The 14,198-nt window shown below is 40.7% G+C and overlaps 1 protein-coding gene across 2 annotated transcripts; it reads right to left on the bottom strand.

Moving 5' to 3' along the window:
• Nucleotides 1-880: 880 nt before the first annotated feature.
• Nucleotides 881-10,420, bottom strand: Tex30 (testis expressed 30). 2 transcript variants are annotated; one of them, XM_038315621.1, is made up of 6 exons: nt 10,292-10,420; nt 6,477-6,550; nt 5,843-6,073; nt 2,922-2,973; nt 2,099-2,304; nt 881-1,329 (listed from the first exon to the last, which is right to left on the bottom strand). In XM_038315621.1, exons 2-6 carry the CDS (start codon nt 6,489-6,491, stop codon nt 1,156-1,158), a joined length of 678 nt encoding a protein of 225 aa, XP_038171549.1. In that variant the 5' UTR covers nt 6,492-6,550; nt 10,292-10,420; the 3' UTR covers nt 881-1,155. The 2 variants fall into 2 exon arrangements, with proteins under 2 accessions (XP_038171549.1, XP_038171550.1); XM_038315622.1 differs by having other exon boundaries at nt 6,477-6,564; nt 10,292-10,386.
• Between the last annotated feature and the right edge of the window lie 3,778 nt (nt 10,421-14,198).

The following is a 14,198-nucleotide window of genomic DNA, read 5'->3' on the forward strand; positions in this document are numbered from 1 at the left end:
TTATTTAGGTTTTCATTTTTTTTAATGCCATAGCTAAGGTGAAAAAATGTAATAAAACTGATCTACTCAACCAGCGTAGGAGGAATGACGGAAATGGGCAATCTGAGGTTTAGTGCCTAGAAAGAGCAGTAGGCAAGCTAAGAGAATTTAGCATAGAATCATTTATTTTAAAAACATTAGTCTTATTTTATGTACCTCCTAAGAACCCCTAATTCTGCCTGGATATAGCATACATTAGTCAAACTACTTAGCTATTTTCATTTTTCTCTTTAATGAATCATCTATTGATTTCATAAACTGTTGGAAACTGTCAAGTATTTTACTCATTTTTTGCCAACGAACTACTCAAGCTTTACCTTTAGTACACTTTTTCTCAAAGTCGCTACTTCGCTCTAAGATCAGTCAGGGTTGTTTGAAATGCACCTCCATGATAGTTCCCTCCGCTTCTTTTGACTGTGTTGAGCCTAGGCTTTCAAGTCCTCTGATCAACAAGTATTCCAACACATCCACCTTAAAGATACTGCCTCTGATCTTGGAATATGCTGGTTTGGTCAAAGAGGCTGGCCATTAAATCCCAGAGCTAGGTATACAGGGGCATGCTATTGTGCCCACTTCTTTACCTTGGTACTAGGAATTGTATTCAGGGACTGGCAAAATGGCTAAAGGGAAGGGTACTAGCCACCAAGCTTGAAAGGAAAGAACTGCCCCAAGTTAACCTTTGACCCCTGCACCCCTACCCCAGGTAAGTAAATGAAAACAAACTTTTAAAAAACTTAAGCACTCATGCTTGTATAACAAGCCCTTTAGGACTGAGCCATATTGCCAGCACTTTTTTCTCTTTTGAGAAGCATTTTCTTAGTATTTCAGAGTAAGACAAAGCACCATTTTAACAAAATGCAAATGTTTAATTTTTCAAAACTTAACTATACTAATGAAAATAAATTATAGACAACCTTCAATATTTGTACATTATCTTCATATAACAGTGCTTTCAAAAGACATCTTGTAAAGGATATTTCCACAATACCATGTTTCAAAAATAGGGCAACATTAAAGAACATTAGTCTGAAATATATCTCACAATGCTGAGAGGTATACTGTTCTTTATCAAATTAACCATACTTTTATTCAAAATAACATGGCTTTTAATGACAATTATTTCTTGTCCATTTCAGTGATTTCTTGGATCCAAAACAAGATCTGTGTATTTATTTCTTTGAAGACATCATTTGTTGACCGTCCTTTCACTGCCATGGAATGATTTGCCTTCTCAATCCAGTGGATTTTACTGGGAGCTCGCATCTTCTGTGCCACTTTCTCCAACAAGTTCTACAGAGGAAAGAGAAAAAGATTACCTTTCCTTCATCTGTACTGGACGGGCACTCCCTCCAGAGGGCTCACTAAATACCTGCTCTACATGCAACTTTAGACACTGCAGTACATAACAAGTATCTACAGCAGCGTCAATCCACTTCTCTCCAACAGCCCGATAACACAACACACCAAGCATTTGTTGACAAGGAAAACTTTTAGGCAGATTAGAGTTATTCAAATTGTTTTCCCAAAAAATCTTTTCCCCAAGAAAACTGTGTGTTCTGGAAAACAGTGGTTCATAATACTTAGCTAATATTCAGTAATATATGAATTCTGCTAACGCTTACTTGAGAGACAATAACATCTGCCACAAAGCTGAAATGATAAACCAAATGTACACCCTGGTATCTCCCAAATCATATCAGATATTATTAATTCTTCAAATAAGGATGAAATCTATTTGCCAAATCCCTTTCTAGGGAGATCCATTTTATTAGTATGCTTTTATTTTTATGTGCTACAAAGCTACAGGGTAACGAAGACACACAAAACTAAATTAGACATAAACATTTTTTGTCTTGTTTCTGACAGGGTGGATGTAGCCCCAGCCGACCTGGAACTCCCTATATTCAAGGCCGGTCTTGAACTAACAGAGATCCACCAGTCTCTGTCTTCTGAGTTTGGGATTAAAGGTGTAGGTCACCATGTCCAGAAGCTGAATATGGTAGGCAATAATCTTGCCTCTAATATAGCTTACTCATACAGTTACGGAGTTCCAATTCACCTTTTCACACATCTCATCTGCTGAACCTGACACGAACAGTACAGGATCCTTTATACGAAAGAGATCTTCGTCCCTGAGTTTCTGCTGCTGCTTTGGATGGTGCAGTGGGTAAGAAATACAAATAAGACCTCGAACAAAACCATCAGTGTCATCTAGCTCAGTGTGACACATTACAGAAGCAGCTGCTCTTGAGCCCATCGAACGACCTAAAACCAATTAAGTTCAGTTAGAAATATAAATATTTACATACAATAGTAGCAATGGTATGGTAAAATTAGCTTTGCTGTTCATACTTACAGAGGGAAAAAAAATCACAACTCAAAAGAGCAGCAAACAACAAATTCCAATGCTTTTAATGGAATCTTACAGCTTTATGAAAAGCTAAAAATTGATCTAGCTTACCCCAAATTTTAAAAAGAAACAATTATTTTTCTCAATACTTAAAAGGGTGAAGAAACTCTCAATGAATCATTTGCAAGAGTAATAAAGTGTAATGAATAAGACAATCTTATTTTATAGTTATTTATATTTTAACACATAAATGCCTTAAGTATATAAAGCTTAATAAAGTATCAAGGTTATGTAGCAAAACAAAATAATTTGTTTTGGTTTGAAGACAGAGTTTCTCTGTGTAACAGCCTAGCTGTCTTGAAACTCGCTCTGTAGATCAGCCTGGCCCCCAAATCAAAGAGATCCGCTTGCTTCTGCCTCAAGTGTGGGGACTGAAGGTGTGCGCCATCACCCAGCTAAAACAAATTAATTCTTAAATTAACCTCCTTCTATCAGTCTTAATATTTATAATGAAGTTATTACTAAAGCTTACCTCCAAGAAAAACACCAGCAAGTTTGTATTCTCCTGAGGTCTTTAGGTAATTCTAGGTAAATCAAAAACAAATTAGTTCCTTTCATGTCATACTCCACTGGATATTCTTGTCATTACTGATATATACAAAAATTTATGCAAAGACATAATTTACCGGAGATACAGTTCTTTCCTCTTTTGGTCATGTGTTCACTATTAATCCTTATGTCAGCTAACGTGTCAGGGAAAATCAATTTGCCTTCATAAAAATATTCAAGCAGTAAACTGTTAGGACCCAGTCCAAGAATGGAGTTATGTGAGAATTCTGAGTGCCTGTGAGAAAGCTCAAAGAAAACGAGTACTGCGACCTCAGTTTCTTCAAATCAGAATTGTGCTTGGCCTGTGTGTGCATGGGTCTCCCCAGGTGCAGCAGATAGGAGTGAATTTACTTCAGCTGTAGTTATTCACATGCCTCTATTGAAACACATGTTTTTGCAACGTGTCTTGTTCTTGTGATTGAACATCTTACTCACATGATTCGACTTTTCTTAACACGCAGAATATAAATAATCATCTGAAGCTCTAAACAAAGTTGGTTATTGCATGAGGCTTTCGTCTGTCTAAATTTATTGGCTCCTTTCTCCCAGGTCTCACCACCTCCACAGCGGTAAACAAGTGGCACCCGAACAGGGAAGGACCTGAAGTCAGCCATGAGAGAGCCAAACGGGGCAGAAACTAGGGAAGACTTTGCTGTATGCCAAATTGTGCATAATTTCTTAAAGAAATAATGACCGCAAGTATCAAAATCACAACTACTAGAATGCTTGCAAGTTGGTTATAATTAAAATCCTGGTTTTCAGAAGAAGGAACTTTATATGAAGTAGTACGGGACAGAGTCTAAAATAATATTATAAAGGCATTTAACAAGGAGTAAAAGATCCTTGTTTAATTTGGGGTCACATGGGCATTGATTTCAACTGTTATTAAATTACTTATTAATCATGATAAAGAAATGAATAATTCCTTGAATGAATATAAACTGAATAGTTAGACCTTAAAGTTGATAGAGGCAAAGAAGTTTTCCCTGTGCAGTAAAAATAAATAAATAAATAAAATAAAAAATAGAAATAGTGACACCTATGCCAGGAATTGTTGCCTCAGCCTCCTTTCTGGAGCCTCCTTCAACTTATCCTCCTTTGTATGAAAAGTTACCTGGAAGTATGGGGTGAGGAATATGACAATTGATTTAATCTTGAATTATCTCTACTTTTTGTGAGAATTTAGGAGACCCCAGGTAAAAGCTAACTTTACAACCCAGGCAAGCTAGAGCACGGGTGGGAAAAGTAATTCCTCTACTGACTTCTCCCTGGCCTCATGAGTTGTCACTTGGTACTTCCTGTGCCAATTTCAGCAAAATCAAAATTCTTACCTAATTACACACTAACTAATCTATTTAAAACTCTAGAAGGAAAGATGGCATTGGACAGTCCTCACACATTATTTCCAGAGGCAAAGGAAGAACCTACAGCTATTTGAATCCAGACCAAAAAAGCATTTACGTATCAAGTGGATTCTTTCACTGCCTTCGAACTTACTTTCCCCACTAAATTGTCTCCTATAGCTATTATAGCACAAGAGGATAATCCTTTGGGTTATTTGCACCATAAGGGTCATAAAATATTGCTTACCTTATTTTTCCAGTAAATAAAGGCAGGACCCAATGTCAACAATTAATCATATGGGTCTCTTTCCAAGCTATTCTTCAGAATTTCCTGATCAATAGGATACTGTAACTAATAGTACTGGCCAGTCTGAATCTCTATTGTTGGTGGCAAAAAATTCCAGTGTTCCCACCATTCTATTATAACTTCTTTGTTTACAGGATATTTAACAATTTATAAATTTATGAATCAAATGACAATTAGATTTACCTAAAACATCTCAAATCAACCACTCTGGATATCCTATTAAAAAAGAAAAATGGGGGGCTGGAGAGATGGCTCAGTGGTTAAGAGCATTGCCTGCTCTTCCAAAGGTCATGAGTTCAATTCCCGGCAACCACATGGTGGCTCACAACCATCTGTAATGAGGTCTGCTGCCCTCTTCTGGCCTCCAGACATACACACAGACAGAATAATGTATACATAATAAATATTTAAAAAAAATAAAAGAAAAATGGGGAGAAGTCGGAACACAGTCCAAGAATGGAGTCAAAATAGAATTCTGAGTGCTTGTGAGAAAATGCCAAGAAAATAACCTCAGTTTCTTCAAAACACAAAATTGTTTTGGAATGGGTTTTTATGATCCTCCCAGGTGTACTGGCTAGGAGGGAGTTTACTTCAGCTGTTATTTACATGCCGCTATATGGAAAAATGTATTTTTGCCATGCGTGGCTTGTCCTTGTAACCAAACACCTTACTCATGCGATTCTTAACTCTCAGAGTATAAACTGTCTGAAACTCTAAATAAAGTTAGCAACTGCATGAGACCTCATTTTTAGGTCCCCCGCTCCCAAGTGCATGTCTCCAACTAGAGTGGCAAACAGTAAACTTGATAAAGAATTGTATTTTAAAAGCTAGTAGAAGTTTCAAATTTGATAAAAATATTAACATAGAATAGTGGTATATTTGTATATACGTAATAGTACAGTAGGTTTAATAACCTAGACTGGCACAACTACATTCTAAGGTCCCATTATCCCGGTGAGAACATTCTACATGGCGTCTTTGGCAGCAGCATGGAAGAACGTGAGGACGTGCGCCTTCGTCTTCATGAGAACAGACTGAGGACAACCAGAGAGAAACAAACACGGGACAGCCTAGTGCACCGCCACGTTTAAGGAAATCAGAAATTATTTCTATCTAAAAATTAGATAACAAATACCTTAAATTTATAAAGAATTTTAAGCAGAATCTTGTTACAAGTAAATATATTTTTCTTACCAAAACTGCTTTATATGCCTTAATTCTATGTACAATATTAAGGCCTTTGCAAGTAAATCTTAGGCAAAAAAACCCATGAGATGCAAGATGGGATGCCAGTGACATCAAATGAGGAAGATTCATATCTCCTGATGCTCCATGTGTAAGAATTATTCCATATGCTATGTTCTTGTTAGGTACCAAACAAACGGCATCCAGTAATTTATTTCCAAAAGGTATTTTTAATTTAACCTAAAATTCAAGAGAATAAAAGGATCAAATTATTTCCTTGACTATTTAGACAACTGAATAAATACATGTATTTGTTTTGTAAGACTCATGGCCTCCAAACAAGTCATGATATTTATAGTATTTAAGAACTGTTTACTGTCAGGTGCTTTAAGTGCTACGCATCAACTCCTGTAAGCATTCCGAATAACTCTACAAGGAAGTACTCCTGCTACTTCCCAGGTAAGGCACAACAGATCACGTCACTTTCTCAAGGTTACACAGTTTTCATTCCCCAACCCTTAATTCTGTACTGCTCTCACCATGCAAACTGAAAATAGGACTGTTACACAGACCTGATGATTAACCCATTCCCATCTCCCCAAGAGTTTAATCTGAAGATACACAACACATGATACTATCTTACCTCTGTATGACTCATTTTCACTGTTGAATAATAAACACAAAGTGCATTACATCCAAGAAGCAAATGACATCTCCCTGAAAAGAAGATTCTGTTGTGAAAGGTGAGTTGTCAGACATGGGAATGACCCCAAAACTATGAAAGAGCACATTCAAAAGCTGAAATAAACACAACCAGAAACTAGTTTTCTACAAACTGGTATCTATATTTATTACTTACCCTTGTATCACTTTCAAGATTTTTAGGGTACTCAAAACTAATTACAGGAGCTGGCAGACATAAGATAAAGCAAATGGGATACTTTGATGCAGAGGCCTTAAAATAGTTCATTCCAAATAGGACGCAATACCTTTAAAAAATATTTTTGAAATATATTTATAAGAATATATATAAGAATCTTCATTCTTGCTGGGTGGTGGTGGCGCACACCTTTAATCCCAGCGCTAGGGAGGCAGAGGCAGGCGGATCTCTGTGAGGTCGAGACCAGCCTGGTCTACAAGAGCTAGTTCCAGGACAGGCTCCAAAGCCACAGAGAAACTCTGTCTCGAAAAACCATAAAGAATCTTCATTCTTACTCCAACTTAATTTCTATATATCTACTAAATAATCTCCTTCATCATTCCTTTTTCCATATAATCTCGACCATTTTTAATTTAATTTCCCTGCAGCTATGAAATCATTCTCATCACTTCATTGCCCCTTGTCAACAGAAGTATGTAACCACAGTCTTTGTCATGTGACCCTACTGGCTCTGGGTTTGGCTACTAGAACATTTCAAAGTGCCACTTCTGAGTTGAGCTATGGCAAATTCCTAGAAATTTAGCTGAATTTCACCCTGAACCATAGAGAAAAACTATCCCAGGAAGTTTTTCATTTTCAGCAAAAATTCCATAATGAAGACAGTTTGAGCAATTCTGAAGTCAAATGAAAGCCTGGAAATCAGTCTAAATCACAACTGATCTGAAGAACCATTAAGCATGAATGGGTATAGGCCACTGTAGTTTTTGTGACTGTTGTTCAGTATCCATTCCTTTGCATTTTAAGAGAGCTTTCATTTTTCAGCATATCATCCATAGGCCTTCACTGGCATTTGTTTATTAACTAGGTACACAGTAATATGGCTCAAAGCTCAAAGACACCAAGAATATATTGACTCATTCCACTTTCGCCTTGCACTCAGAACTCCTCTCAAGGAAACTGGTATTACTTGCTTCTTGTGACTCTTTCTAGGTGATAGTATACTTACAGGTATATCTACTTATAGGTATATGTGTAAGAAAATTTCACAGGAAAGGAAATGCTACATCAAATCTGTTCATAATTTTAAAAAATTACTTTTCATTTTAATAATAGGCAGCACATAAATTTATTAAATTTTTTGTGTTGGATGTATGCATGTGCAAGCGCACATATATGTGTGCCAGCATGTGTCAGCGAGAAGTAAACATCAGGTGTCTTCCTCTACTACTCTTATTAAGATAAGGTCTCTCATTGAATTTGGAGCTCATCAATTTGGGTAAGCTGGTTGGCTAGCCAATAAGCTTTACTCTGGGGTTCACCCAGTTTAGGCCTGGTTTCTAAATGGATGCTGGGGATCTAACAACAATATTCCCAGCTTTTTTTTAAAAAAATTTATTTATTATGTATACAGCATTCTGCCTCGATGTATGCCCGCACGCCAGAGGAGGGCGCCAGATCTCAGTACAGATGGTTGTGAGCCACCATGTGGTTGCTGGGAATTGAACTCAGGACCTCCGGAAGAGCAGCCAGTGTTCTTAACCTCTGGAGCCATCTATCCAGCCCAATATTCCCAGCTTTTACAACTGGTATTTTACCAGTTGAAACATCTCCCAAACTCCCAGTATAAAATTAAAAAAAAAAAGTAAATAGTGAGGTCTCTGCATTTAATTTACTATTAAATTCCTTACTATTTGCCAAGAGCAACCCTAACTGGTGTGAGTGTGTGTGTATGTTTCCTCATTGTCTTGTTCATCCCAGCCCCACTGTCTTGGGTCTGGAAGTTATTAATCTGGATACTAAAGTTTTGGAAGTAGAAAGGGAAGTAGATGAAGAAATTATGGCTTTGGCCCTCATTTACAAATACCTGTTTTGAATTCTCTAGTTAATTTTTTCTTTTTTTTGAGGGTTTCTCTGTGTAAACAGCTTTGGCTGTCTTAGAATTAGCTTGGTAGGCCACGCTGGTCTCAAACTCACAGAGATCCATCTGCTTCTGCTTCCCAAGCGCTGGGATTAAAGGCCTGCACCCCCGGCCCCCACCCCTAAAACCCCTTATTTTTGTCAAAATAAGCCTCCTTCCTGTCTTCTAATCATGGGGGATTAAACACTCAAGAGTGTGAAAGGGGAAAGGAATCTAAATATGACTGCTCCTTAAAAGGATTTAACCTAACACTTGCAGTCTTCCACCTCTCCCCACATCAATGCACTTCCAGCTCTATGTGGTGCTGCCAGTTTCTGTGTGTTCTGGATGTTACGATTTATTCACACCAGTTGACGAGTTTTATTGAGTCCCTCACTGCTGGTTTAGCCACTGCTTCTTAAGAGTTCATTATTCAATTTCTCTATTTCCCAAAGTTTCTATCCCAGTCAAAAAAAAAGAAAAAAGAAAGAAAAGTAAAAAGAGGGGAAGCCAGGTTGGGTGGGTATGCCTATAATCTCAGTACTTGAAAAAAAAAAAAAAATCACTGCAAGTCTGAGACCAGGCTGTGAGCAAGACCCTGTCTCAAAAAAAAACCAAACACAAAACAAAACAAAACAAAAAAACCCCAAACATCCTTTCCTGTAATTTCGATGACATTTCAGAAAATAGTAAAATTAGAGGCCGGTTTTCCAATTACCATCAACCTAGAAGGCTCTTCCAGATTAACCTGGGGTTTTGTTTTTAAGGACAAACTCTGCACTCCTCCGGAGTTCATGATGAACTTGTTCTTCACGACTGTTGCACGCGTTTGTTCTAGCTTGCTTCAGTAACCCTGAAAACGTCCCGAGGGTAACAGCTCAAAGCAAGGGAGAGTGTCGATTTTATCGCTAGCATTTTTTTTTTTTTTTTTTTTTCTGGAAGGATAAGGGAGGACCGAAGCCTGGCTCCGCCTCAACGTCCAGGGCCAGCAGCAGACGGAGAAAACAGCACCAACCCGGTAGATGCAAGGTGACAACCGAATGCTGACACTTAAATGCGGTTGACGGGGTACCGGTTCCAAACGTCGTTGATCAGTGTGTGTGTGTGTGTGGGGGGGGGGGAATTGGGGGGTAGGGACTCCTTATACTCAGAGGCAGTGTTTTCTGGTCCTACCTTCCACTCAGCCGTCAAAACGCCCGGGCCACCTGACTTCCAGTTTAAAAAAAAAAAAAAAAGTATTGTCTGTTACGTCTGCAGCAAATACGTCGGCTGTCACCGGTCGAACAAAACTGGGAGTCTTACCGGGGGTCGACCCACCAAACGAGAAAGAAAAAAAAAAAAAATCCAAACCCGAGGTCAGGGGTCGACGGGAATCGTCGTGGATTCGCTCAACTGGACGTGAAGCCCCGGGCCGGACAGGCGCCCTCCCGCGGGAGCCCCTCACGTCTGGCGGGAGGCTCGGCTCCGGTCACCCGCGGCAGCCCACGGAAGGACGCGTCTCCGCGGCCCGGCCCCCCGCCTGCCCGCCGCCGTACCCACCCCGTGTCCGCCCTCCCGGGGCTGCTGCCCGACGGCGGTCGGCTTCCTCCGACGCCTCGGGCGGCCCCCGACAGCCCCCGAGGAACGGCCCGCCCGGCGCGGCCCCGCTGCCCCCGCTTCCCGCCGCCGCCGCCGCGCTTACCAGCGAACGCACGAGACACCGCCGGACGCCAACCGCCCTCACTCTCTTCGGGGAGCGAACTAACACGCTCGAAGCGACCGCCTCTCCACCCCTCCGTCTGCGCGGCCCGCTCCTGCGCACGCGCACGCAGGCTCCGCCCTCCCCGGCTCGTGGGGCGCGCGCGCGGCACGCCGGGAAGGAGAGTTTTCTCCTCGCCGGAGCTGGGCCCCGCCTCCTGTAGGCGGGGAGCTGGGAGCCGGAGTTCAGGGCGCTGGTGCAGCCGAGCAGCGCGGGAAAGCCGCTCGGGTCGCCGCCTCTGCTTCTTCCTGTCCGTTCATCCCTTGGTTAGACGTGGTGTCAGCTCGGACTAGCCCTTTCCCCTCGCCCCGCCGGGGATTCCTTATCCTCTTGGCTTTCACGCGCGTCCACCCCGCTGCTGCCGCATGCGCACAGGACAAAATCGTGCACTTAAAACATATTTCCTAATTAATTTATTATTGGTGGTGTTATTACTGCGACTTGCTTTCCTTTTTGCAGCTTTACTGCGTGGTTCAGTGTGAGCTTCGTAGATGGGAAAGTCAAAACAGTGTCAAAAGATTGGATGCGGGCTGGAGAGATGGTTCAGTGGTTAAGAGCACTGGCTGCTCTTCCAGAGGTCCTGAGTTCAATTCCCAGCAACCACATGGTGGCTCACAACCATCTGTACTGAGATCTGACGCCCTCCTCTGGCGTGCGGGCATACATGGAGGGAGAATGTTGGATACATAATAAATAAATAAATCTTTAAAAAAAAGAAAAGATTGGATGCTTCTCACCTGTGCCAGCCTAGGCTAAGGCTCCCCCACTAACACCGACTGCCTAAACTGGTCACCCGAAGGCTGTGTCGCTACCAACTTTGTGCTCTCACAGCAGCTGGATTATCCTGAGGCTTTAGGACCCTCCACCCAGTACCTCCGCACTTCCTTCTTCAGAGACTCCTCACCCTAACCTGTTCCAGCTCATCAGATTGCACCTTTTACTTAGATCTTCACTCACGTCTTTTTCTGTCTTTATTCAGTTTAAACTTCCTTAATTAAAAGATAGTTTAGTGGTGTCAGTGGTGTGTGTGTGTGTGTGTGTGTGTGTGTGTGTGTGTATTTGACTGAAACTCCTGGTATAGGCTAATGCCAGGCAAATGTTTCCTGAATGAATCCCCCTCAGGCACAGTGATTTTAGTACCTAGGTTAATCCCAACTTCGAGAATAAGACTGCTACCACAGTTTGAGCCTAATTTGAGGCAAGCTTGATTTTTATTAGGGTGTACCCAAGAGCTGGCCAGTGAGTAGTTTTATAGAGGGGAGACAATGGAGCAATATGGAAATTAAAAAAAAAAAAAAACAAGAAACAAAATGGAAAAAAGAACCCTTTAAAAATACCATGTGATCACCAAGTGATTAGGAGGGGTCAGGGAGGGTCAGGGTCCAGCTATGCTCAAAAACATATCATATCAAGGTCATGGGGTGGAGAAGGTCAGGTTCCAGGAACAGAGCTACTCAACTCTCATAGTAAAAAGAAATTTATTTTTTAAAAATTCAGCATAAAATGGATCCTGCCTTTAAAATGGAGTCAGACAGGTTCATCTCCAGCCCTCTTTCCTGGCACAGTACATACTAAGAAGCAATCGGCTGAAAGCTACTTATCACAAATGCTTTCTCAAGTTAGAGTTGTAATACTTTCAACTAACACTTCCTTGTTGTCTGCTAATCTCTCTTCCTTCCTTCCCTCCATCCATTCCTTTCCTTCCCCCCCCCCCCCCCGCCCCGCTCTCCTCACTTCTTTGGATTGTGGGGGATGGAACCCCAGGCTTTGTCCATGCAGACATGCTACCACGAAGCTACATTGCTAGTTTATGTCTGCTATTCTAGCTATGCTTCATTTGCTTTATGTGTCTGCCCTGAGTTTCAATTCAAGTACACAATTTGGTGATTTCCGGTAACTATACAGCCATTTGCAGCCGTCCATCAAGTTCTAAGCACATATCATTTCTAGAAGAAACTTGCCACTCCCCTTTCCCACCTTGAACACCAGAGAACCCCTAACATGATTTGTGTGTACAGACTTACCTTTTCTGGATATAAAGTTCATGTAAATGGAGTCATGGAAAGAGATCTTTGATCTGTCATCTTGCACGTAGCATGTGCAAGGGTACTCTGCTTCTTCCTACCAACTTATCACTGAATCCCATGCAACAGCTGTATGGATCGATTTACCAGTCCATGGACTTTTGGGGTATTGTGAACCATATTGCTGCAGTGTTCAGAGGCTGCAGAGCTGTGTTGAGAGAAGCAGAGCAAGACTTTAAGATGTCAGGCTGCAGGCTAAGAAGATGGAGGGAGGATTCCCAAGGCAAGAAATGTTAGGAAGGCAGCATTAGAAGAAAAGGGCAAGTGCCCCACCCCTTAAACATTAGCCTAGAGAAACTGATCTCAGACTGCAACTTCCAGAATTGTAACAACACATGTACACTGTTTTTGACGACTAAGTATGTGATAGTTTTTTTTCTCTTCACAGAATAAGAAACTAATATAAAAACCTTCATTTATGGACCAAAATTTGAGTTCTGCATGTACTGGAATATATATTTTCTTGAAATTATTCTTATCTTAGAAGCTTTACAAACATGGGTAGTGGGCCAGATTTGTTCTGTGAGTAGTTTAAAATGTTCTGAGTCAAAGCCAGGCATGGTGGCCCACTCCTTTAATCCCAGCACTCAGGGGTTAGAGGCAGGTAGATCTCTATGAGTTTGAAGTCATTTTGCTATACATAGTGAGTTCCAAGCCAACCATGATTACCTACTAAGACCATGTCTTAAAAAAAGAAAAGAACTTAAAGCAAATTAAATAACTAACCACATGGTATAAAAGTCTCAAGAAGTAAAAAAATGAGAAAAAAATTGAATGCCTAAATCAATTACTGTACCAATTAATTCAGCATGACCAAAGAAATAATGATCATGGCTTTTTACACTGCTTCAAAATTAAAATGCAATTACTGTAGTTCATGAAAAAATGAATGTAACAAAACCAGAAAAATAAAATATGAACAGTTCCAATAGATACCTAAAAAAAACAATTGCTATTTAAAGTTCTTCTGGTTGATGAACTTTAATAAATTAGTAAATTTTTAATTTTTTAGCAGTGGCTTATCATAATCTATAGCAACAGTCAATCTCCAATTAGCATATTTAGATTAGTGCTAAACAGACTCTACTACTCATTCCTGTGATACCACCTTTAGCCACAACCCATACTTAATTATTTTATTGATTTTAAAGTTTCCATTCTTTTTCAAGAAGAGACAGAAACTACTCCCTGATCTATCTTTGGAACTCAATACAATATCTGAAGACATATTAGGTGCTCGATAAACATGCATTCCCATTAGTGATGGTTAACTTGGTCGGGCCGTTCCTTAGCATAAGGTCAAACATTCTGGATATTCTGCCAGGGCAGTTTTCAATGAGATCAACATTTAAATCAGTAGACTTGGAGATTGACTGTTATGATGTGGGTGGGACTTGTCTAATTGGAGGAGAAACATGCGTGGTGGGACTAAAGGCACGTACCAGCACGCCTGGCCCCCAGCTGCTACTTTAATTGCATTTTAAAGTAATTATTCATTTGCCATTTAAATCTGGTGTCCCTTCCAGGTTCAGGGAAGTCTGTCAGACCCTAAACAAAGAATGGTTTCTGTACTCAAGATGCTTACGGTCTGGGGTGGAAGGGAGGGTTTACAGGCCACTAGGGCAAAGGATGGTGACAGGGGCGTGACATTTCTGAAATGAGCTGGACAAAGAAGAAGGGATCCTGGCTTCCCAGTGCAAATACCAGGGCAGGAAGGAAATGAGCATTGGGTAGACAGTGACAGGGTTCATGTTGGCTGGTGGTTA

This window comes from Arvicola amphibius, chromosome 18 (genome assembly GCF_903992535.2).
Source record: "Arvicola amphibius chromosome 18, mArvAmp1.2, whole genome shotgun sequence".
In the NCBI taxonomy this organism is placed as follows: domain Eukaryota; kingdom Metazoa; phylum Chordata; class Mammalia; order Rodentia; family Cricetidae; genus Arvicola; species Arvicola amphibius.